The sequence below is a fragment of the Meleagris gallopavo genome, chromosome 7, assembly GCF_000146605.3.
Source record: "Meleagris gallopavo isolate NT-WF06-2002-E0010 breed Aviagen turkey brand Nicholas breeding stock chromosome 7, Turkey_5.1, whole genome shotgun sequence".
NCBI lineage: Eukaryota > Metazoa > Chordata > Aves > Galliformes > Phasianidae > Meleagris > Meleagris gallopavo.
In genome coordinates, this window is record NC_015017.2 from 19,236,895 (window position 1) to 19,264,401 (window position 27,507).

Sequence of the window (27,507 nt, forward strand, 5' to 3'; positions counted from 1 at the left end):
AAATATTTTCTCCATTGTCAGAAGTCAGAGAGGCTAAATGTCAGCTTGCCTAACATCACTCAGAAAGTCAGTGGCAGAGACTAGACTATAATTCTCAGATCATCTAATATTTTGCCTAATGTTTTACCTGCATAGTCTCTTTTATTAAGGAAATTGAAAAGAGAAAAATCTTAGTGTTTCCCTGAGAAGTGTGAAATATTCTTGCTTCACATTGTACTGCAGAGCGCATAACAAGACTCCCCTGCACAAAGCAGTTATTGACAGTGTGCTGTACTGTACATCAACCCATTTAGGCTCCTTGATGCTTCATCAAGAATCACTATGCAAAACAGGGTCTTTTGAACACAATGTAGTGCAAGATCAACATAGGTTGGCCAACACCAGTATCCAGTCCTTGCAAGGATGTCACACAAAAGCAAAATGACAATTTCATCTCATGTTCAGTCAGAAAATGATAAGAAAGCCAATAATGTGTTTTCTCTTTTTTATATGTGTAACTATGAGTTTTTTGTTTGAGAAGGTCCCATCTTCCTTCTCTCAATCCAGTAAATAAAGTCATTACATAATGAGCGTGTCTTTACTTTCCATTGCATGTAAGTAAGCAATGTAGAAACATAAAGTTCTATATTGCATTATGAACATAGAATTCACAACCATCAGTTAGTCTCTTCTGTTGTGTCCAAGAAACCATAATGAAGAAGTTGGATCAATTTCTGCTGTGATCACTATTTCTGTTCTCTCTTTTTGCCTGTTTTTTTTTTTTAAGTGTTCTATTTTTTTGTTTACCTCAATCTAAACCAGTCTAGAAATAAACGTAACTTGAATAAGAGCCAGGTTTCTGGAGAGTAAGTTCAGTGTACATTATACGTTGCTCTGAAATGAAGCAAACCAGCTAGAATTTTCAAACTAAAAGAGAAGTAAACTTTATTGCTCTTCTCTAGTTTGTTTCCTTCATGATTTGAAAACCCAGCAGGATGACATTGATATCAATTTTATAACTAACTTGCTACATATACTCATAGAGTGGTGGTATGAAAGTATTAAGTCTGCTTATGAGATTAAGCAATACCTCCTTTTCAGGTAGCTGTCTGCCAGTGTGTTTAATGTGTAGAAAAAAGAAAAACAAGACAAAACAAAACTAACACCACTACTGAAGTGCAAGCCCTAGTTACAAGATAAAAAATAGGTGAATAATCTCTACCATCACTTCAGCATGATACTTTATGGCTTCTTGAAGGTACCATATAATCTTTTGAATGGCTTAATCGTTTCATTCTTTACAGCTAAAAGGAAAAGAGTCGTTATTAACCCCGGTGTTCTCACAACATTTTCAGGGTAGAACTTCACTGAATAAGTGCCACTTGGATTGCTAAGGATGGGATCTAAGGTTTATAAAACACTTGCTATTGGAAAGCTAAATAGAAAGAATGTGCTGACCCTTATAATTTTACAAGATTATGTTCAGGGAGCATGAAATTCCTCAATCTTGTGCAAACTGAAGTCTCTAATCCCAAGCTACTTACTGCTAAACAAAAGCAGAAAGTGTTGCTGACACTGTATTTCTCCTTCCAGTCATAATTCATTTCAGCATGTTTATTCATTTTAGTTACTTTTGAAAGGTCTGATTTTTTAAACAACATTATTTTTAATTAGCCAGGAGAGAAGAAATAAGTAGAAGTAACTGGTGAAAAATGGACATATAATTTCTTGAATATGTCTTGAATTATCACTTACTCACATGCATAGTAACTGAAGGTTCACTGTCTAATGTTTGCTCACTGGTCTGTGTAAAATTAAGTGGTGATTTGAGTCCCATAGGATTTGGATAGTACTTTCAGCACAGAAAGCAATAATTAGCATCATTGCTGACAGTTTCTGTAAGTAGGCCAAGCATTAAGTAGAGGCAAAAAAACACAAAAAACAAACAAACAAACAAACAAAAAAAACCCTCATAGCTTACCTTATCCTTAAAGGTTTTGTTCCTTCATGTCAGAGTTCATGTCAGACTGGAGTAGCAGCCAAAGGAAATTTGGTTTATCTTGTGCCCACTCTGCACTTGTTCTTTCCAACAAAGCAAACATTTCAACTTGAAGAGCAAGTAAATCAAGCAATCCATACAAACATAATTTCCAAATAAAATTGCAATCCAACTTAGAAAACACCAACAGATAACATATCCACACTTGCAAAGGGATGATAAAAAGTTTTAGATATTGATGATGAAAGCTGAAGTGAAACAAAAGGCAATACTTAGTGGAACCTCTTTGTCACACTTTTAGCTGTGCTGTAACTATAGCTTGAATAAAAATCATCCATGCATGAAAGTGGAGATAGCTGTCAAGGGCATTCACAGATCTTTATCTAACTATTCAATTTCTGTTTGCCTAATAATTTTGTAATGACTGTGGGCTCTTTTGGAGTGAATTTAAGCCAACGATAATAGGCTTGCTTTGGGAGAAAAACACTACAGCAAGAAAAGTGTGTTACTGGCCATGGACATGGTCATGGTGGCATGGTGGATAAAGAAACTTGATGGCATCTTTAATTATGCTGATTTTAGATTTTATGGCCCAGGTATGGCACTTAGTGGGTGATGCAGGGAACAAGAATCAATCTACTGTGTAAAATTGTCAATGTATTTATTGGGTGTGGTAGATGTTACGAATTATTTGACATGGTATATTTCTTATTCTAGGTTCTATCCTTAGGGGCTGATGTTCTACCAGAATATAAACTCCAAACACCTCGCATCAACAAGTTTACTATATTGCACTATAGTCCTTTTAAAGCTGTCTGGGACTGGCTTATTTTGTTGCTGGTAATATACACTGCCGTATTCACCCCTTATTCTGCTGCCTTCCTTCTGAATGATAGCGAGGAACGGAAGAGAAGAGAGTGTGGATATTCTTGCAGTCCACTGAATGTTGTAGACTTAATTGTGGATATTATGTTTATCATTGACATTCTAATCAACTTCAGAACAACATATGTAAACCAGAATGAAGAAGTGGTAAGTGACCCAGCAAAAATAGCAATTCACTACTTCAAAGGCTGGTTCCTAATTGACATGGTTGCTGCAATACCTTTTGACCTGCTGATTTTTGGCTCTGGCTCTGAAGAGGTAAGCTTAAATAAATGAGAAATCTTAAATCTGAAGTTCTGACTTTACTACAATAATCTGTATATCCAAATATATATTTTTAATAATTAATTAATAAGCCTTTTAGTAGTTCCATCTTTTAAACTAAAGATAAAATTAAATCCTTCTTACTAGAGTAATTCAGAATATTGTCTGTCAAGGAATGTTGTCCTGTCAACGTATTTCATTCACGGGAGAAAAAGTTGAATAATTCAACTAATATTTTTCAATTAATCCATATTTGGATACCACTACAAATAATGAAATAAATATAATGTATGAAGGACTTGTTCTAATGCTTTTATTTTAGAATTTCTGCTCCTTTGATTTGATTCTTGCTTTGTAAAAACTATCCATAAAGAATCTAAATGTCATGTTGGTATTAACATAGTAAAATAAATTACCTCTATTCAAAATCTTTAGATCAGATGTCTAGTTGTGTAAAACAAATTAGATGAAGTGCAAACTATGTTATTTGATAACAATTTACAAAAACATCAGGTTGTTGTTTATTTTACCAAGAACATGGACTACCAAAAGAAGATTTGGGGTGAACCTTGCCAGATTGACAGTTCATGTGGCTAATGACTTCATTCAATCTGTAGAATGGGTTAACAAAATGCTCAATATACGCATCTGAAAATTGACCAAAGGTGCATATAAGACATACGTTGTATTCTGTTAGCCTGACCCAATTCTGCCTTCTTCCAAAGAATTTTTATTTAATTTAAGAAGGTCTAAAGTTGTAACATATATTTTGATGAAAACTAAACTGACAGGTAGAGAGTTGTGTTTATTTCTTATTGTGATGTATAGAATACGGGGAAAAAAAAAAAAACACAGCAAACCCAGCAAAATATGATTCTGTCTCTTTTCAAAGAGCAGACATCCATTTCTTAAAGAAACAGTTTTGCACATATTGATATAAGGGACAAAAATGTTTATCGAGCATGTATACATTTCATTAACTGAGGAGAGGAAAGTAAAAACACTGAATTAATCAGCAATCTTAGCATGAAATTCCTCTGTGTCATGATATAAATAAGTCAAAAACTTTTTCATTTTAAAATTAATTCATTTTTATTAAAGCCATTTATGAAACAATACATATTTTTATATCTGCCTCAAAAAGTCTGAACTGAATTCTGAACATACACTATCTATTCTCACAAGTGACATTTGAACCTATGTATTTAAGAGTCAATGCAAAACAACTAGTGCATACAATGCAATGTAGAAGTACATTGAGAGTCTTGTGAGATCTTTAAGTCCTACAAAAAATCAGAAGTATGATGAATATTAGTTGTGCTTTTCTTCATTTTCTCAGAATTTATAAAAAGAAAAAGTTTTCTTGTACTTCTGAATAAAATGATCTAATTCAGCAGACATGGAAATCAAATAATAACAGTCCAATCAATAGTGATATTCCTACTGATTTAAACATGAGCATACACATTCAAGGTAAAATTACTCTCCAGAGTAATCTGGAGACACATGTAGTGTAATAGCATGCAGTGGAAGTAAATTTTGTTAAACGAATGCAGTAAGAAGAAAAAGTAATAAAAAGAACAGAGATAATGCATTAATAGTTCTCTTACCAATAGAGAACTTTTCTGTACAGAATGTGACTAAAATGCTCAGAGATTCAAGAGAAACTTTGTTCACCTTTTGCTTTTATTATGTGTGGTAGATCTCCGTCTTTCAAGATTTTTTTCTGCAGTTTTGATAACACACACACATAAAAGACAAATATTTTGACAGTGGCATTACTTGGACCATATCTTTCCCTTGCAAGAACAGTCTTCTCTTTCTGATCACGAAGCACTCATTGCAGCCAAAAATTATGTTCAGTGAAGAGAAATGTGGAACAACATGAATTACAATGGGGACAAATTCCAAAGCTTAGTGAAGGAGTGCTCATTGGATTTCACCCTGAGCATCATTCTCTACATCTCCCTTGCTACAGAAATCTTTAACAATAATGTGCTAAATGCTGAAGTTTGAAGGGACAGTTTTTAACATAAGATAAAATCAAAGGTTAATAGCAAACAAGTGCATTCCTGCAAATCAGTACACAAATATCAAACGTGGAATTGGAACATAAATTCTTGGACCATGTAATGAGTTTTTCCATATTACAGTGGTAAGTAATAAGTAATTGAACAGTTATCAGGAAAAAGTTTGTTTACCTAACCAGTAATATAGACATTATGAACAGTTAATCATGCCATAATGAATTCTCTCTTTCATTCATGATATTGAACATGTCAATCACTTTCTCTAAGCCGCGATGTACTGTAGTTTTGCTTCCTATATTGCTAACTGTAACATTTTCACTGTAATCCCTTTTGAGAGTTTAGTGAGAGGAAGAAAATGTAAAACTGTTAGAATGAAGCCTTTTTCATTTAATAGATTTTTTTCAGTCACGAGAGTTATCTCTTTTATGAAAAAGCTATTTTTTGTTACCTGGAGATTCTTCAGAAAAGATCCCCTATGAACAATTGTATTGAACTCTCTCCTTATTAAACAACATAAGCTCCTAAGAGAGCTCTGTGTGTGCTCACCCAGCTTTGAAACACCTCGATATCAAACTGAGTCTAGAAAGGGCAGGAGATAAGAATTCAAATAGTACATGCAGCAGTATCTGAATGCTTCCATTTGAGCTGTATTTTGTCACCCATCGGAAAGCAACAGAGTATGACAGTTTACTTTCCAATTTCTGAACTTAGGAACTAATATAATTTAAAATGATTTTTTTCTGTTTAAAAAGACTCTTAAAATGATCATGCCTGGTAGTAAATGTTTGCCTTTCTGTGTATGTGTGCTTTAAATATTAAGTAATATCTCCAACATTAGGGAAGAGGAAAAAAATGGGTAATTGAACTTGGTTTCTATTCTTTTGAAACTTTAATTATGCTGCTTATCAGAGAGATCTGGTTCAGATTTTGAATAACTAATAGTTGCAATGGCACAGGTCCTTAAAACATACATAGAGATAATGTCCATGTATAAGTGAAATGCTGCTCAATATTTCTATTTATTTTTAGGTACATAGATTGAAAATGATGCAATTTTTCATCTATTCACCATCTTTACAGTTTACACTTTACACAGATATAGACATGTTGTAGTGAAAAATCAGATGGGTGTAGAGCAAAACAGAATTTCTTCTCTTTCATCTAGAACCTACTGCAGTAAAACATATCTACAAGTGGTGGTAATGGTTTTAGGAAGATAATTTTCATATTTTTAGTTTTATTTGAGGGCAGAATACTTAGCTGAAATATGCAGAAAGGAGCCTTTTTCTGTTTCTACAAATAATATTGATCAAAGCCATTTTACAAAACATGATTTTACAAAAACTAATTTACAAAACATAAACCAAAAAACATCAGTAGAAAAAATGCTGCATTAGGAAAGAAAAAAAATACATCACAGTATCTATTACAACATACATACAAAATGTAAGAGTGAAAGAGAGTGAAAGTATCTTCTATTGGTAGCAATAAATAATTAAAAAAAAAAAAAAATGGTTTGGGGGTAAAATGGAGACATACATTCAAAGCACTCTTATTCCTTTCCAAGTTTTGATATATCTTCACTCCACTACATAGCGTATTTGTTAAGTAAACTTAAAAGAAGAATCCCACAGTTCTAGAATAAGAGATTGAACCTGATAATCCTGACTGCAGCATTACTGATCAGTGTGCTTTAACATCATCTTCAAAAGGTTAAATTCTGGCATGTAATAAAGATTTGTCCCAGAGAGAAAAAATATAGCTGTGCTTAATGATATAGTACTCATGCCTTGTAGATTTAATTGCAGGCTTCAAGAAAGGGAGAAGGGTGCTGATTATTTAAAAAAAAAAAAATTAAATAACAAGAAACTACTGAGAAACTGAGGACCTTACAATACCAGAAAGCTGGAAAGAACCCAGCAGATGAAACACTGTGTAAGCAAATGCAACTTAATGCACATTGGAAGAGACATTTTGAGCTTCTCATACATATCAGTGGTTTTTTTTATTTATAAAAGAGACAAATAAGACATGACATTATATATTTATACATTAGTGATAATGGATGTGATGAAAAAATGAAGAAAAAAACCCCACACACAAATGTAGAGCAAAACTAAGGATTTGGCCATCAGTGAGAAGGTCATGAGTCATAAGTGGTTTTTTGCACAAATAGAATACTATTTATGCAGATAATAAATTAGGTCAAAAATACCAGCTCTCTCTTCCAGAATGATACAATAATAACTTCTGAATAATACCCTCTGCAGAGATTGATGCCTTCCTCTTTCCAGTCGTGCTGTCATCAATTGCTGTCCATCAAAGTATCTTGCTGCGATGATCACTTCATTATCAGGACCCAAGACATTGTTGGTATAAACAAATCTCACTGTTAAAAAAGAAGACTAATCAGACTTAAGAGTACCCTATTGTAATATGTAAAGATTTTGTACGATAAGTTCAGCATCCTATACCCAGAAAATATTTGTCTAGGAGGCAAATAACTGGCAAACTTTAACCTTTCTCAAGGAAGAACTGAACAATTATTCCAAAATAATTTGCACCTGGGATGGGGTAATATGTACAATGTACATATATGTAATATATACATGTATAATGTATTATGTATGTCATATGGACACTTTACCTACAGACTGGAGGACATATCCAGGATGAGATCCTGGAGAGCAGCTCCACAGAAAGGACCTGGGGTTCCAGTTGGTGTCAAGCGGAATTTAGGCAGAAGGGTGCCCTGGCAGCCAAAAGAGCCAGCCATACCTTGGTCTGCATCTGGCTCAGCGCTGCAGCCAGGCAAGAGAAGGAATTGTCTCACTCTGCTCTGCACCGGTGTGGCCTCACCTCAAGTACTGTGAACAGGTTAGGGTACCAAAACATAAAAAGGGTGTAAAACTAATAAAATTATTGGAGAATGTCCAAAGGAGAGCTACAGAAACGTTTAAAAATTTAAAGGGGAAGACATGAGGAGATGCTGAGGTCACTTGGTTTGTTTAACCTAGGGAAGAGGAGACTAAGGAAAGAATTCATGCTTTCCACCTTTACTGCCAGCTCTATTTCTAGAATCAGTGCCTCTCCATCGTTTTAAAGAAAATTAAACTCACAGTGAGTTTCTTGATTGTTTGAAACTTATCTAGCTCCACTCTGCTGATTTCACCCTGAATACTTGAAGTTTACTTGCATTATATATATTAGGTATACTCCAGAGCTCACATGGATGCATTATCTAAGCATAAGTTTGACACAGAGGATGCATAATATTAGCAAGTCTTATCTTAAGGATAATATGAAAAATTGTTGACAAACTTGGGATTCACAGTCTACTTACATATATTTTTACAATGCAGTGGAAGAAAATGTTGAGTCTTACATAGTTGTCAAGATATGACTACATCAGTAATAAAATGGTTTCAACTACACCACTAGAACAAATGCTAGCTTTTCTAAAATTTACTCTTGTCATTAAGGAATTATAGTTAGTAAAGCCTGATCTAACTTACAAAAAAAATTCCCTAATGGCAGTATTTGCACACTGAAGCTTAATTTAGGACTAGCTTTTGGAAGGATACATGGTTTCTCAGACTATTGAGATCACAATCAATGAAACAGCCTTTTTAATAGAAATTCTCCGTGATTTGTTACCCAGCTTTACTGTCCATTAACATCTTGCTTATTTACCCAGAAACATAGACAGTTAACAGTTGATTTTACTTGTTAGTATGTCCCAGCAGCCAAAAAAGTTTTCAAGGTTCATACTTCATAAGAAAATGTCTAGAAGAAAAGTTATGGTGTCAAGAGATTATTTCTATTTCCTTTTCAAACAATCAGTGGATTTTAATTCAGCTGCCAGTTTCTTCGTTTTTGGCATCTTTTATTATCACACATAGCAGATCAAGAATAATAATCAAAATGAAAGAGTACTCAGCAGATAATGACAATGGTCAATATATCTTCATTTAAAATATACACTGCTTATTGTTTTCTTCACTGATGTTATAATAAATTTGATAGTTTAAGTAAAATAAAATCAGGATTGCATGTGAAATGTTTACTCTACTGCTTACTTCTCAAACATTATGAAATTTCTTCTGCTTTGTTCATTGCATAGACTAAATTTGCTAACAAAAAAAAATCAGTTTCTGTTTATATCTTTTATTTTTACAGACGACAACATTAATAGGTCTTCTGAAGACAGCTAGACTGCTGCGTTTGGTGAGGGTAGCACGGAAATTGGACAGATATTCAGAATACGGTGCTGCCGTTCTGATGCTCCTTATGTGCATATTTGCACTAATTGCACACTGGCTTGCTTGTATTTGGTATGCCATTGGAAATGTAGAAAGACCTTACTTGGCTCATAAGATTGGCTGGCTGGATTCTTTAGGAGAGCAATTAGGAAAACACTACAATAAGAGTGATGCAAGTTCTGGACCATCCATCAAGGACAAATATGTTACAGCACTTTATTTTACATTCAGCAGTCTGACAAGTGTAGGATTTGGAAATGTTTCTCCAAACACCAACTCAGAGAAAATCTTTTCCATCTGTGTCATGTTGATTGGCTGTAAGTAGTTTTACCTTATATTTGGATATTTTTTTCCCCTTGGTGTTTGAATAAATGACTTAAAATCTAAGCTAATAAGATTATAATAATGCAGCTAGAAGGGCAAATTCATAAAGAAATAAATGGTTTTATGTAAAGATGTGTTGTGACAACGCATTTTAAGGAATTCTGAGGTATCTGTGTTTCTTAGGTGATATTGGACCAAATTAAAATGGATATTAGACAAAACCTACAGTTTTTTAAGGTCTGTGAGTATCTAAGTATTTTTAAATGTTCTTTCTACTAGAAACATATAAAACTTATTTGAGCATTTTAGTATACTGGCATGAGATTTCCAAAAATATGTAGTACATCCAGTGATAAACCATATGCCCATATAACTTCTCTTGCTTATATTACTAGCTGAATCAGTGTAATAAGCAATGTAAGCAATACAGGCTATCTATACTGAGCATTCTGTGTTTCTGATGTCCAGACAACCAAATGGTCAGTAAATCTGTTTTGTTGATTGGACTGAAGGTCTATGAAAGACACTAGCCAAATTGTACAAGTTAGCCTTTTTTCATGCAGTACTTCAGAAAAAGCATTGTCTGTTGATAGAGAATCTGCAGATTGATCTAAAATGTACAGCAATTCCACTACAGTCTCCTTTTTGACTCCATGCTAGTTAATCTGTTCAACAATTTCATGCTTCTGTGTATAACTATAAGGCTTTCTGGTTTAGCAATAGGGATCAATATATTAACTTATGGACCAGTATAGTAGTTTAGCAAAATAAATTAATGTGTGCTGGTTCTAAAATTTTCCATTTTAGCTTTGCTTGATATGTGAGCAGGTTTCTTTTTCTGAATGATCTTGCTTCACAGAAGCACTGAAGTCACAACAGTCTACTCTTACCTTTGCATCCACCAGGTGCAAGGACTTTTTTGGGTTTCACATAGATTGTTTTTCTGTTGTAGAGTACTATGATAGAAAGTTGCTCATTATGGCATAACAAGCAAAAGAAATTTGCTAAATTGGGGAAAAACAGCTGTAGGTCAGCCAAAGGATATCATGATGAAATTGAAGGAAGAATTAAGAAGTGGAAACAGGTGATCATATGAACACCATGGAAGCAACTGCATCTGCCCAGAGGGAAGACATTAGCATATATTAATGAGTTCATGGAAAAGGATGAATGTGTATAATGTATTGACATATATATCTTAATTGTTTAAATTAGAACCTGAACTCTGACAGCATACACTTGATTTATGAAATCACCCAGTACATACCGTGAGAATGTAGGAATGTTTTTTTCTAACACCACATTGGAGTTAGAGAGATTTCTTTCTAGATTGAGGATGACAGATACTCAGGACTGGTATAGTCATATTTTTAAAGAAATAAGCATACTTTTTAGAATGCCATTGCTTGATTTTTCAGAGCTTATTTATAAGTGAATTGGATTTGTTCAGAACTCTTGTGTTTTTCACTGGAGTTTAATAGTTGAATATAAAGTTGCATAAAGAATTAAAGGTAGATAATCCACTGAATCTTTTTTCCTCTACACATAAGAAATAGTAGACTCTTTTGAAGGAAAAAAAAAAAAAAAAAAAAGACAAGTATCCTAATGGTGATATAATATGCTCTCTTTTGGCATTTTTATGAAATGTACTTGAATAAGGGGGAAAAAAGTGTTTAGGGAAGGTAAGTGAAATACATGAAAACATCCTAATGCCTCTTATGATATAAGAGAATTTTATTTATGTCAGATCTATTCAGATGCATAGTAGCTTGAAGAATTAGAAGCAAAGCTTCAATTAATTATTAAAACCGAAATCCTTATTTTACACATCCAGAAAAACTTCAGATGTCTTGGTACAGTTTACTTGAATTCAGATGTATTTTTAAATGTATCACTGAGATTGGGTGTAACAATACATTCCAGTCTCAGTTATTTTAAATTGAGAACCGCTCAATCTGAAACTGAGTCCTTTAGTCTAATCGGCTGCATTCAGGTAAAAGTTGCTTAAAATCTGTAATCCAAACTGTTATCCAAGTGTTGTATGTCAGGGTATCAGTGTCTGTAAGCAAATCCTGGATAGGGTAAAGAACTGAATTTCCAGTAGATTTAGGAAACTATAGCCCATCATTTTTCAGATAGCCATAGTTATATCTTATTTGTTGATTTAAAACCTGAACTATAAATTTATGTATGGCTTTTTACTTCTGCCTTTTGTTCTTTGTACTTAATTTTAATTACTAATTCTTAGCTCTTCTGGAGTGTGTAAAATTTGATGAATCTAACTTGCAAGTTCAGGGCTACAGATCTCTAAAGATAAATATTTCCAACTTGTTTACCATTCCATATTTAACCTTCTTGTGCAGAGTTGGTACTGATATAATCAAATAAATAGAAAGATTCAAGTACATCAAATCCACATCTAGTCTCACCTGAGCTGTTCTATACAAAATGCACTATAAGAACTGTTGCATTACCTGCAAAACTGAATGACAGGACTTAAGCACATTTTGTTTCTTTTTAATCTAGCATTAATGTATGCGAGTATTTTTGGAAACGTATCTGCAATAATCCAAAGACTCTATTCGGGAACTGCACGATATCACATGCAGATGTTGCGAGTAAAGGAGTTTATACGCTTTCACCAAATCCCTAATCCTCTACGGCAGCGACTTGAGGAATACTTCCAGCATGCATGGACATACACCAATGGCATTGACATGAACATGGTATGTTGTACTGTTTTTCAGGCATAGATCCTGAGGAGTAGATTAATAAATGTGAATTTAGAAAATGATTGAGAATCTTTAGTATTCATGAGTTTTATCACTATAAGTTAAAAACAGTGAATATAAAGCAATTATTGAAATTAAAACCAAATCAAATTTGGCATCAAAACATTTAGGTGCCAAGACCATTGCAAGCTACAGGAGAAATCTGAACTCTCATTGTGCGTAGAGAAGCTTGAAAATTGCGGATGACTATTAGAAGCTTAAGACAAGAAATACCATGGGTGGGCTTGTTTCAGACAGAACTGTTCCAGAAATTTGTTCCTTGGTGATTTTCCACTTCCTGTATCAAAGAACACTTCTGTTGGTATCTACAGAGTGACTCTTGTATAAAGCCTGCAGGCACCGACTCTTTTTCAAAACCCTATCTACCATGTAGTTTAGATCAGGTAGACTGTTGGTGGATGGAAGAGAGGAGCAGGCAGATAGATCAAGTGCTCTTTTCAAAGAGAAATACTCTAATTATATGATAGTCCAAATAGTAGCTTGCTTGCTTGCTTGCATTCACAACCACCTAATTCTGTACAAAAACTCCACACAATACTACTGAATATTTATCAGTCTGGAGTGTCAGTTCTAGGAACTGGCAAGGTAACTGTTCTTAAGGTTTGATCTTAGGTATTGTTTTAAAACAGAACTGTAAACAGTCTTTGTATAAAAAGATATGTGGCCAGTTAAAAAACAATAACATTTTTGTAACAAAGCAAGTAAGCAAGTAAGCATCCATATTTCTGGCTTCTTTTCTGAAGACAGCAGCTGGTTTTTGTTTTTGTTTTTGTTTTTGTTTTTAAAGTTGACTTGCGTTTGAAGACACTGAGAGGACTGAGCATCTTAATGATCAATGAATCTGTGTCTCTAGAGGGATAGTTTCCAGAGCAACTCTAATTTATAGATTAAACACTTTGCAGAGCTATGCAAAAAGTTTGCAAGAACAAGAAAACTCTAAATTCTGATAACATATTAACTAAAATTCAACTTTCAAAATTTTTGCATAAAATCAGCTTCCGTGTGGCACCTATATGTACATTTGTGAGTAGGACTGTCAGTAGTACACTTGTATTCTGTAAGTAGAACAACAGTCTCAATTAAAAGCTTTTATACATTTGAATCAACGACAGCCTGATGTTACGGTTACCATTAAGTAAAGCAGATCTTAAAAGTAAGACAACAGCTTAAATATATTAGGCTTCACCTTCCATTTCCACAAGTGTTCCCCCAGAGAGGGATATTGTACTCAGTACAGTAGAAGGATATTTGAATAAACCTCTGCTGGGGATTACTGCAGTGGAAGGCAGAATCAGTAGCTTCATCCTACATGGCACTGAGTGGCCCTAATTCCCTCTGATGGCAATGGGAGTGTGGGATACTCAGCACTCTGCAGGATAAGGCCGTTAATCTGTGGGTGGGTGCAGCCAAAGCCTAAAGTAGTTCACTGAATTATTTCTGAAGATATTACAAAATCATGTATGCCTTAACTAATTCATTACCACTAATGGTTGTACAAAGAACACCTGTTTTACATGAAATAGTTTCTTTTCATAATTCAGGAACTGGTGTATTGGAAATAATCTTGGATTTGTTATTAAGATGAAGTAGTAACTAAATGGATTTAACAGCTCATATTCTGCAGATTGTGAGGCAGTATGGAGGCTTCATCTTAAATAAAACATGAAGAAAAAATCAAGATTATTATTTTGTTTTGTTATATCTCTTATTCAGTTCACAATTCCTCAAGTTTTATGGTAATCACTTAATTTTCTTAAAATGTGAGTTTGAATATGCTACACTTAGTGCAAGGATAATGTGAGAACTGTCTAATTTATGTTGTACTTATGAAAGATTTATCTCTTTCCTGTCTGCTTCATACCTAAATACATGGAATAACACCACCCACTGGTAAGAGCAGGAGGTATTTATGTCGAATTTAATTCCAGTATAAAGTGTGGAGAATATCCATGTTATCTGTTGGGTTTAGAGCTTGTTCAGTGCTTTCTAATTTTAATTGTAATTTTTTTTGCATGATGAAGGGGTAGATAGCGAAGGAAAACAATCCAAGTAGAATCAGATGTGGGGCAAAATGGCTACTAAAAATTAGACCTTAAGAAATGCTAATCTAACCACATCTACTAATCACTGTTTTACCCCACAACTCAAATCATGCTTTTCTGCCCAAAAAAGGTCATGTGCATATTGATTTGCATTAGATAGCTGCTCTGTAGGAATGTCACTCTGACAGTTGCCATGCTGATCATTCTGCATTTTCCTTTGTGTGAATGCTCTTAGTTCCAACTATATATGCATGTTAGCACAAGCATCAATGAAGTTTTTTTCAGCTATAAGCCATGTGCATATGAATGGAATTGCATGTGGTATTGAGAAATTAATTTTGCATGAAATATTTGCATTTACACACCAAAAAGCTAATACTGTCCTCAGACAAATGTGTTTGACTCCTGTTGATATTCACTGGGAGTTTTCTGCAAATATCTGAAGGCAGAATTTGATCCAATCTTTCTTTTTCATTCCATTACTGAAAACTGAATAAAATTAGAAAACGCAATCATCTTTCTACTTTGACATATGAAATGCATGAATAATTTACATTACATTATATATATATGTACAGGCAATGTATACACATACATATATATAAATAATACGAGAAAATATATTTCAAAAGATGCTTTTAATTATCATCAGTAATACAATTAAGAAATCAGGAAATATGGGGAAAAAAAAAACAAAACAAACTTTTAAACTCAGGCATAATACTGTGTTAAGACCAAATAAACTTGTTTTATTAAACAAAGTCTTACGCTTTACCCTGAACATGAGAAGATATTTTTGCTCATTTGAAATGGCTAAACTGAAAAGTAGCTTTAAAAATTTGCTGTTGAAATATCCTGAGAACATTCTTTATTTGTACATTTGTTTCCCTTCACTTCATTTCTACATCTCTTTTATTATGTTTCATTGCATAATGTATTTTTACAAGAACAGTTCCACATAATTATGCATGGACTGGATAAACAGGATTTGGGATTTATTTTAATCTGGATAAAAATCTTGAGTCTATGGAATAAGCATAATTTAAATAATATCTATGTGGTATACACTGACAAAGTTAAATTCCAAGAAAATTATTCCCAGTGTATATATTCTTTCATGAAAGATCTCACCAGTCCCAAAGATTTAAAGATATTGCTTTCATTTCTTTAGACTATCCAGTTCTGTTTTTCCTAAACTTTTTTGCCTTCTATTGCCCACTTCATTCCAGTGTTATCAGTCCAGCACTGATAATAGCATGCCTGTGATGCTTACTGTAGAAAGATAACATATTTAGTGTTTGAGATCCTTTTTTAAGTTATGCATGCAATTTTTATAATCTCCCCCTTTCTTTCCATGGATCTTCTGTGCATCAGAATAGTTTTATTGGTTTATTTTACCTCTACAAAAAGTTCAAAGAAGCAAATAATTGGGACAAGTACAGAAAGTGTTTAGCCAAATGTAAGTTAATTAAAATTTTGAATGCCAAACAACTACATATTTATCTTGGGCTCTGGTGCTATGAAAGGAGAGAGTAAGTCAGCATTTTTTAGATCTAAATTTATGGAACCTTCTCTGGAAAGCATTGAGACAAACAGTTTGTTTTACACTTGCAATTAGCCTTGGCTTCAGCAAACACACAAGTACAGTAGAGTACAAACCTATTTTGAAAGTTCACAACCATCAATGCTAGTATCAAATAAAGGCAGGTTTGCCTTTTCTGTTGGTAAAGCTTCTTTTGTATGAAATTGGATATTGGGCACTGGATGACACTACTACCGTTGTTACTTCTGCTTTTCCTCCGGTGATTACTAACCAAAACAAGTCTACCAATACAACTACTGCCAGCAGTATGTTTCAAACAGAAAGATAGAGAGTAGATTAAAATTTTTAAAACAGCAAGAAATTCCTTACACTTAGAATTTTTTTAGGAAAAAAGAAAACAATAGTAGTAATTGGTTACACAGAGAGAATATGTAATCACAGTGAAAAGTGGTACTGTTATTTGCCTACTTGTCACGATGGAAATCATAAGATATATAAGCCTATCGAAAGAAAGTACCTCTGTTACAGCTGTAAAACTGTTCTTTCATTTTCTATTGCAAGACTGCTTTAAAAAAAACAAAAACATAAACATAAATGCCTACATTTAATCAAGTTTTGGTAAGAACATACAGAAAATAAGTTTCAAAAATGTCAATCTTTTCAAATTCTCACTGGATAGTATTTTATGGTCTAAGGTCTCAAACAAGAAGAATTAAAATTTTCCAACTATAGTTATATCTTTGGAAATTAATCTGATCAACTTCTGTCTTATGCAGACCTTAATTTTTTTCAGTTGATGAAAGGATCAGCTATTGAAGAAGTTTAAATCATTTTCTGTCCTCTTCACTCAGCCATGTATCTTCTTAGAGATCACCTTTTCAGACCTATTCTGAAATTTTGATAAGATTATAGATGAAGAATGATCCACTGCAACTCCAGTAATTTCAACATAAAATTGTCAAACAGATCGGTTTTCTGGCAATAACTGAAAGCAGAAGGTCCTAGTTCTTGGTAAGGTTGTCAAACGTCAAACCTCATTGAAAGGTAAATTAGTTCATCATTGCAACTGTTTCTTTTCTCTCTCAGTTGTTGAAATGACCTTCTTCATATCCCATTTAAAAAAAAAAAAATCTAACTGCAACATTTTCCGGTTCAGAGAACATTCAGAAATGGTTCTTAGTCCATGTGGGAGACCTTATTTATTCTCTTCTAAATGGTGAAAGCCTTTGGAAACATTTCAGCCCTCTGCATACAGAAATAGTTAATTTCAATAATTAGCTATCACATAAATAGTAAATTCTAAATTCTTTCTAGAAATAATGCTAGGCTGAATTACAGAAAAGTTTAACCTAGATGGAGTTGTTATTAAAAATCTTAAAGTCCAGCCTTTGTGGCAGAATTAAATTCTGCACTACTCATAATTCAGTTTATTCTAATTTAAATTGTCAACCGAACTTGAGATCCTACCTTTATCTTTCCCTCTATCTGCTGGATACTTGCCCACTCATAAATAAATCTGGCTTTGATTCTAAGACAAGAAAAACTTAGCTAAAATGAATTTCAACAGGCACTAAACAGAACCACAACTCTTTTTCTTTCTTGCTCTCTTCACCGGCTACCTGGCATTTAATGTTTGATCCCACCTAGATCTCTCCAGAGAAAAAGGATGGCACCAGAAGACAATATGCAGAATTCAAGGAATGTCTTTGACTACTGGACTAATATCTCCTATAATAGGAAAGGCTTAGACAGCTGGCACTGTTCAGCCTAGAGAAGAGAAGACTCAAGGGAGACTTGTTTGTGTAAATACCTGATAGTAGGATGAAAAGAAAATGGAGCCAAACTCCTTTCACTGGTGCAAGGACAAGAGGCACTGGGCACAAACTAGGACACAAGAAGTTTAATCTGAACATCGGGAGCAATTTTTTATTGTGAGGGTGACAGAGCACCAGCAAGCTGCTCCAAAAGGTGTTTTGGAGTCTCCCTCCTTAGGTATATGCAGAAGTTGTCCTGGGTAACGTACCATAGATAGCCCTGCTTAAGTGGGGAGGTTGGACTACCTAGTCTCCAGAGGTTTATTCCAAAATCAAACATACTATAATTCTGTTATTGTATACTTAAATACCTTATAAGTTTTTATTCAAATAATTTATAAATTTTGGATTTATCATTGAGAATACTGCTACTTAAGGAGCAATTCCTAGTTTTATCATTTTCAAAATTTTAAATTACTATTTTTTTTATCACCTAGTCCTGCATTCACATGATTTCAAGATTTTTCTATCTTTCCGTTTCTAGAAAGGTATCTTTTTTTTTCTTCTTGTCACCTTGGATTATGACTTGAGTATATTTAAACACTCAGAAAACACAGCAAATAAAATTCTTGAAAGATTGTATTTAGACTTTATCATTTTTAATATAATCTCACAATTTATGTTTCAATGATTTTTTAATATTTAGAGTTGTCAGTATGTATACACATACTATATTGGTATTATTTTGGTGTTTAATGATGAGTATTGTAACTAATGCTCTGATTTGCTTCTGCTTTGATGCTGTCTGAATATTTAATAAGGACAGATGTCAACACCTGTTTCAAAACTGAGTAGATAAAAACTTTTTGTCAATAATTTTTATCTTTTACCCAAGCATAACAAAAGTATAATTGCCCCCAGCATTTGTTAGTTGTCTGAGTTTAGGACATATAGGTGTCTCCAATTCTGTTGTCACAAAAATGTCTGATACAGGTATGAGTAACATTTAACTGTCATCTTGGAGAAGAGTAGCTGATGCAGCTGGATTCCCTCCCCACTTTTGAAAGACCACATTCCTCAAGGCAATATGAATGACATCCCTATTATATGCACTAAATTTCAACCCCAAATTCCATATAACATGTTTTATTTCTCTCTCAGTGACACTTTCCTCCTTCTCAAGCATGCCAAATAGATAAACCAATGTTATTTGACATGGAACAAGTTTCATTCCATACAGGAAGAGATGAGTGAACTTGGACTTGATAACTATCAAGAAGAAACAACTGAAGCCTGGGGTCATAGCATCACAATCACTTTTTCCTCTTTTTCCTTCTCCTTTCCTCTCCTCCTTTCTTTTGGGGGTAGGGCTGAGGATGTTTTGCTACTTTGTTAAGTTTCTTCTTTAGAAGAACTGAATATATTCCATTTTGCATTAATTCTAACCATGAGAATCTAATATTTTCCTCATCAGGGCATGATGGAATTAAGGAGATACTGAGTGTAACAGTAGAAACATGACAGGAAAGAATGGAGCAATTGGAACATAATCTTGTATAATGTTCTATTAAAATAATTTATGATCTTTGGATTTATCATTGAGAGTAATGCTACTTAAAGAGCAATTCCTAGCTTTATAATTTTGAAAATTTGAAACTCCTATTTTTGTAACACCTAGTCCTGCATTTATATGATTTCAAGACTTTTCTGGCTTTTATTTTTTAGAAAAGTGTTTTTTAACCTTTTCTTGTTGTATTGGAGTATGACAAGAGTGCTTAGAAAACTCAGAAAGCTCACAACAAATAAAATACTGGAAATAATGTATTTAGATTTTTATATCATTTTTAAGATAATCTCACACTTTTGAAGAATGTATTTTCTAATATTTAGAATTGTCATTATGTATAAATGTAATATATTGATGTTGATTCCTGCGATGTAAGAACATGATTTTCAATTGAATTGCTCCTCTAAGATATTGGTGAGAATCATATAATTCCCTCTTAGCACCAGCCAAAAAATTGGTGAATAAGAAATGTTTTGTCAAAATAATTAAAATTTGAATATTGGAAATGTACATGAAGTCTGTACGACAATATGTTGCACATTCTGCACAATGTAAGATTTAGTTTGGAAACATCTTATTCTGTATTGTAGCATCTACTGTACTTGGATTAAATACCTCACTACATACAATGTGAGCAATATGGTAAGCTCCTTTTGTAATGTAAGATATAGAAATATTTTAGAAATTTATCTTCAAATCAGCTTCTTTCTTGTATTTCCAAAGTCGTGTTAGTAATTTTCAAAACTCCATTGAAAATCAGTGTTGTTTGTGCACCTCTCTACCTTCCATGCATTTGAAGGTTGTGATATTAAAAAGTAAATGTGATTCTTTTCTGATGTAAAAAAATGTTTTAGAGTGTAAGCTCCATGGGGCAGGGACATTTTCGTCACATTTACTTGAACAGAGGCTATTATTTTTCAGTGCTATTGGTATATTAGGCACTATTAATTAATATGCTAATACTAAGTTTTATACTAAGTATAAATTAATTATCAAAATAATTGTTTCTTTAAAGATATTCCCAAAGTATCTTCAGAAATATAAATCAACACACATGGTCTGCACAGGTTTTGCTTAATGGTAAAGTACAGCCCCTTGATAAATGAAATAAATAGAAGCTGATGTGAAAAAATGAATACAGATTATCCTATGCTGTACTTCTGAGTTTCTAACAATTGAAATACTTTTTCCTGTAAGTATCTCTAAATCAAAAATACGTTTCTTATTTTGCATTCTTTATGAATAGAGCTTTCTCTTGTTAAATTCAGGAAGGGTTATAACAAATGAATTCAATAATTCAAAATGGGTCTTTTTTTACTCACAACTTGCGAACAATTTCAATATGCACACCTGTAACTTTTTCCCAAATGTCTCGCTGGCTAGACAAATTTTTGTAATTGGTTTCTCAGAATTATTCAGTAAATAAATTGCTACAATCCACAATATTTTTATTTCAATAACAATGCATTAAAATCAACATATTAATTGCAAACTAATTATATTTCTAATTATGTAAGAGACAGAGAAAACAGACTGGTAACATAAAAGCTTTTCATATATCATGTTTTCTTTTGCTTATTGTTGTTGAATGCTGGCTTTTTTTGAGGATGTGTGAATTTCATGTGATAATGCCCTTTGAGTCATAAAAGTTTTGTATATATGTCTTTTATAACATTCTGTTTATTATTTCATAGCATTTGTTTCCATTAGCAATCATTTCAAATTCAGTTAAAGGTACTAATATTTTTTTATAAATCATAGCTTGGCTTGTGTGGACAGAAGTCTCATATCAGAAATGTGTTTGTCTTCTCTATTAGCAAGAAATAGGAGTTGTGAATATATTTGTGAAAGAAGAATGAGTGCACAGACCTTTATTGTGCTGAACTAAGAATAACTATAGCAGTAAACAAATGCATTTTGTGTATATATTTTTTCTGTGCAGGAATATTTACATGTTTGTAGAAAATACTTTGCAGGATAAACAGGAATGAATTAATAGACTGCACTAATAACAAAAAGACACATGGTATTCTCATTATTCAAAAGACTGGTAGCCTCAGTTCCCGTTTTGTCCTTAGAAATATGCAACAGATATTGCCTGCACCAATGTACTTTCAGGGAAAGTAATTTTCATCATGGATAGTAGACAACAGGATTTAAATCACAGAAAGAGTGGTATATAATAATGTTTCAGTCCCATTTCTGAACACAGAACACAGAGGCATGAGGGGGACAGCACTTCCATAGAAATTACTGCAGAAATGTCCATTGAATTAAAAGGAGAGGTGAGATAATTCTAAACAAATTAGAAAAGCTCTGACTTATTGACTACATTGTAATTCGCTTGCTTTTCTTCCTGTAAACAAAATTATCGTGTTACCATGGTTCCCAAGAGGAAGCCTGTGGATCTACTTCAGGCAAATTCCTATTGTTATGAGTAAGAGATGAACAAGGACCATAGCAATTAGCCCTGTCACTTGTAGAAGTAATAATCTGCCTATGTAAATCTGCACAACATTGTCTCAATGATGTATGTTATTTTTTTTCTGGTAAAAATCTGTATCACACACTTACAAACAATATATTTAACATGAAAATCCTATCAGAATTCCCCGTCTAAAAATTATCCCATATCTCACTCATTTAGCTCTCATTTTGCAAATGTCAGTTATTTCAGCAGAAGATTCCTTTTATATTAAATGTACAAGGTTTTATAAATTATAAAAAGGAACTATATAAATAGTCTGAACAGGTGAAATACAGTCAAGATTCTTCTTTTACCTGTCTTATTTGTTATTTTACTGCAGTACATTCATTCATACACCTTTTTTCCATTTCCATAATGAAATAAATCTTAATAATTCATTTTGTAGCCACTACTTTTTGAACTCTATTAATATTCATACTGTATAGGTTTTGAAATATAGATTAAATGACACATTTGTAATTGTATATTGAATTGTAATATTCTGACAGCCCTTCAGAGCCACCTCTATTTGTATGTCACTTCTTTCCTTCTTGTCCAGGAATAAAATAAGCAATGTAATATACTTTATTTTCATAGCATTCACATGAAATTCTTATGCTTGTCTTACCAGGTCCTGAAGGGTTTTCCAGAATGCTTACAAGCTGACATTTGCCTGCACCTCAACCAAAATTTGCTTCAGAACTGCAAAGCTTTCCGGGGGGCCAGTAAAGGCTGTCTTCGAGCTTTGGCTATGAAATTTAAGACAACACATGCTCCTCCTGGAGACACTTTAGTGCACTGTGGAGATGTTCTCACTGCTCTTTACTTCGTGTCAAGAGGCTCCATTGAAATTCTTAAGAGTGACATTGTTGTAGCCATTCTTGGTAAGTAAATTACTACAATGCATGTTAAGGGTCAGAAAAGAAATATTTGTTGTTTCAGGGATAGGAAATCTGAATGTTTAGTCGCTGTCATAAAAAGTCAAACAGAGAAATAATTTAAGGAGCAAATTCTACATTATTCCAATAATTCATGTGCACCAAAGAGCCCTGGTCCACTATAAGAGCAGGAACGAGTCACATTTAACCCCGGGTAAATGGTGAGATGCAAGTTGAGGCAAGCACATGTCAAATTACTCCACTACTGATGATGCTGCATCAATCAAAGACATTTGATGTCCTTTTTTTGAGCAGCATGGATACTGATAGAAAAGTGTGAGTAGCTTATAGAAAACTGTAACAGGTTAATCTCATCTAGATTGATACCTAACTTTAATAACTTCATTATTTTCCTTATACTTCTAAAGAGCATATTCTTGTTTATATAGTATGGGGAGTTATTTGTTTTTTTACCAGCAAAGTTAAGGCTCAGAGCAATGTTCAATCCTGCTGGAAGGCTGCCTACAGCTGGTGATGGCTCTTATGTGGTACCAATAAAAGTTTATCAGCTATAGCTGAAAAATGAAATATAACTAAATATCTATAATAACTAAAAATAACCTAAATAAAATTACAGATTCTTCTTCCATTTAGTATCAGGTAATTAGTGCAAATAACAATTGAACAGATAAGTGAGGATTTTGTTATACTGAAAGCTATACCAGCTGTTATATCATTCAGGTGTTCTTTTGTTCTTTTTTCCATTTATCATCCACTGTGGGAATTTACAGCCAAAAAAGTAGCTGAAGCACAATGTGGATTGGTAGCAATGTGTTATTAATTCACTTGTGACTGATAATTCTAGTACTTTGATATGAATACATGAACAGAAATACAAAAGTATGCCTACAGCAATCCTCCCCTACATTTAGATAAAGTTATCAAGATAATTTGTTATCTCATGCTGTTGCATCTCATCAGATGGGCCAGATTAAGGCACAAGCATGCAAGGGTTCATGCAAGTACAACACTGTGAGTTGTCTACTTATCTGTATGAATGTCTTCCTCTGATTACTGATGTGGTTCAGTGAGGATTTCATCTCTTACATCAAATACATGCAAAATTTCTATAGCACTCAACAAGTTTATGAAGTCATTATTTTCTTCCTAGATGAAAGATGCAAACTGGTTTGTGTTTTGTGTTATACACATCAGATATTTGTGAACCTCCCACACTGCAGCAGAGCCCCATGTAATTGCAGAGCAATGTCACTGCATATCTTCCAGCCTGTAATGATACAAATGAAACACAATATTTAACACAAATGTAACAAAGATTATCTGTTCTTAACTAAATATTTTCCTCTTTCAGAAAAGAACTGTAAGGAGAAAACAGACAACAAATCTCTCTGTTCTTTGTTTTCTAGCATCGGAAAATTTCACAAGTGGTTTCCACTCTGAACAAGTTTTCCAACTTGTTCATAAACATAAAAAAAATAAAAAAAATGATGATTGTGTCCACCTGTTTTCCTCAGCTCATCATCACTATCTAAAGCTGGGTCTATCACAATCTGAGTAGGTTCTGATAAATACTGGCCTGAGAGCAGTACTTCAGTGTCAGATTCTTAGGAAAAATGATGGCTGTGGATCTCACAGAATCTACTGCCTGTTTTAGTGTTGCAAAAAAGATATTAAAGAACTGCCATCATATCAATGCCATCATATTACAGAGAAGGTATTATATGCCTTGTAGAGGGACCTCTACATTCATAGATATTAAGACCAGCAGGACTATTCAGTTATGTCAGACAATCTCTGTTATATCACAGACTTCTATTACATTTCATACTTTTAACTATCAGTTGTGTCTAATGAGTTGTGTTTGATGAAAGCATAATGTTGAGGAAAGTGATGAATTTTGATCTGAAAGCATAAGATAAAAAAGTGATCGCTGTTCAACATAGTTTCTTTCCAGTGATTCATTTTTATTATTAAACATGCATGCTTTATTTCCAATATGAAATTTTCTTGCTTCAGTTTTTTTGCATTGGCTCTTGCTTTGCATTCTTCATTATATTCTAGAGGCATTTCATACTGAGTACTTTTCCTCTCCTTAAGCATGTGTGCAATATTGTCAAGTTACATCCTTAATTTTCCTCTCGATAAGCTAAACAGACCATGCTCATCACAACTGAGCCCATGAAATATTTTTTGCATGTCTTAGCTACTTGCTCACCCATTTATCAGCTTCTTTTTTTAAAAAATGGAGCTATTTGCAGTAACCTAAAATAAAAACTATGAATGCCTAGCAGAGGCAAAATCACCCATGTCAACTGTTTCCAGTTGCTATGACACTATTCTTTGCAACAAGTGTTTTCCCAGATATACTCCCCAGCTCTATTTTACAGATGTGCTGTTCATTCCTTTGTTTAAAGAGTATTTTGTACTGGTCTGTGGCTGCTCTGCATTTTGACAATTAGCTGCAAATACAGGGAAAATAAGCAATTAAATAGAGGTGACAATTGTAGCAAATAGTGTGAATGTATCAACATTGATGAAAAGAGTTGTAATAATATTAAAATAGAAGAAGCTATGTTTAAAAAGCTTCTTCAAAAACAGCTTCTACATCTTGGAAGTTTAACATTCCCTCCAAAAACTGTAAAACCTAGTAATTTCCTACCAAAATATATATCAAGTAAGGTTTGTTTCTTTGTGCATTTTTAACAAAATGAGTTTCTAGAGCAGGAAGGTCCTGGACTGTACTGAAAGTCAGAAATTACACTTTTGTTATTGTAAGAATATAATTTAAATCCATAAATAATGTTTTTCTGAGAAAGGAAAAGGAAACTGCTTTTAGTTACACTGTTTTGACAGAGCTAAAGAAAAACTGATGAAATAGATTTCTATTTCACTTCTCCAAGTATGTGACTATGTAATTTTATTGATTTTAATTTACTATTTAATAACAGTGCTTTTGATTTACATCAGCATATGTGCAATGGTAATCAGATTGTAACGTTTCATGTGAAATCAAGTATTCCACACAAATATCATACATAAATACGTGATTGAATTTAATGGCTTATTCACATTTGGAACAATAATCTCCATCTAATTTTCTTTCTGCAGGAAAAAATGATATTTTTGGAGAGATGGTACATCTTTATGCAAAACCAGGAAAGTCAAATGCAGACGTGAGAGCTTTGACATACTGTGACTTGCATAAGATCCAGCGAGAAGATCTACTAGAAGTTTTGGATATGTATCCTGAATTTTCTGATCTTTTCCTCACGAATCTAGAACTGACATTTAATCTGAGAGATGAAACTGCAAAGGTACATATAAAAAGTTATATATTTTTTTTTCCGTAGCACTGGACAAAATCTAATCCACAGTAACAAAATTTGAAGATAGAAGCTGAAATGCCAAGGTTAGCAAAATTAAAAGCTAAAAGCCTGAGGCCAAATCCTATTTTGAAAAAAACACACTCACCTGATTACTTCTCCTGGAGTCAATTAAACTCAGCAGAAGTGAATGAAATTATCCAGATAATGTTAATCTAACAGGATTTGGTTCTATATTTAAATAGTATTAAAGGTTTAGCTGGAAGGGTTTGGAATGTTTTGTTAAACCGTAGAAAATATGTTTTTTCACCAAGCATGACTATAGCCTGGGTCATTACAAGGGGAATGAACTTTAGACACTAAATGTAAATGTATAACCATGAAATAAAAATTAACTAGATTTTCCAAAGTCATTCTCTGTGTAACAATGCAGAATATTCAACTGCCTTTCAAACATGAATTGTTAATGCTCTCATCTTGAAGTGCACCCTACTCCTGGGAGACTAAAAGCATAGAAGAGACTTTTCAAATGTCATTAATTCTTCAGATGTGCAGGGATTTATTTCTCTTTTTTCCTACAGTGACTCTTCTATTTGGCCCCCTTTGCCCAGAATGCATCTTCCAGCATGCAGGAAAAGTAGAAAAATGCTTAGTGCTTCCTTATCTCAGGCTGAAGAAATCAGTCTGAACTGGGAAAAACAAGGGAAAGTTAGACCAGAAGGGAAGAGGAGGACATCTTAGGCTCTAGAAAGTGTTCCCTATAAATTTGTAGGGTACACTAAGCACTGACCACCAAACATGAGTTACACTGCCCAACAAATGGCAAGTTTACATTTCGTTCTTTCAGAGCTTCTATCAGTTTGTGGGTTTTTTACCATACTTTTAACGAAAAAGAGAGAATGAGTGAGAAGAGGGTAAGAGAATTTGACCTCAAAGACCTTCCAAGAAACAAACAGAACTCTTAAGTTTTGGATGGTAAATAACAGGAATGGCTTTGCTAATCACATGTTGATCATTACCTTAAAAAGATTAAACAAAAGTAGCTTCTGATTAGAAATGCCATTTTCTTCTTTTGTTGAGCCTTTTCTTCCATAAAAGATTGTTCTGAAAATCTGAAAAAAGACCAATTCTATTCTTCATTTTAAAATGTATTCCATTATGTTTATTGAAAAGATCATCATTATTAATTATATGGGAAATACAACACAATGAATTTATAGTCCAGTGATAAATTTAACTTAAAACTGTAAGTTCACATATTTGAAAGACTCCTTGAAGATAAATTTAGATTAATGATTGTGGTCTTCTTAGCAAATTATTTCTTGCAATTATACCATCAGTGTTTTATCTTTATTTTTCTAGATCTGAGAAAACTGA

General features: G+C 33.4%; 1 protein-coding gene across 1 annotated transcript in view; it reads left to right on the top strand.

Moving 5' to 3' along the window:
• The window catches only part of KCNH7 (potassium voltage-gated channel subfamily H member 7), a 173,197-nt gene that overhangs the window by 16,005 nt on the left and 129,685 nt on the right, over nt 1-27,507 (top strand). The window contains exons 2-6 of the mRNA XM_031554296.1: nt 2,696-3,121; nt 9,337-9,736; nt 12,270-12,469; nt 22,540-22,792; nt 25,916-26,121. Of these exons, the coding sequence (XP_031410156.1) occupies nt 2,696-3,121; nt 9,337-9,736; nt 12,270-12,469; nt 22,540-22,792; nt 25,916-26,121 (1,485 nt within the window). The remainder of the gene's footprint in view (nt 1-2,695; nt 3,122-9,336; nt 9,737-12,269; nt 12,470-22,539; nt 22,793-25,915; nt 26,122-27,507) is intronic.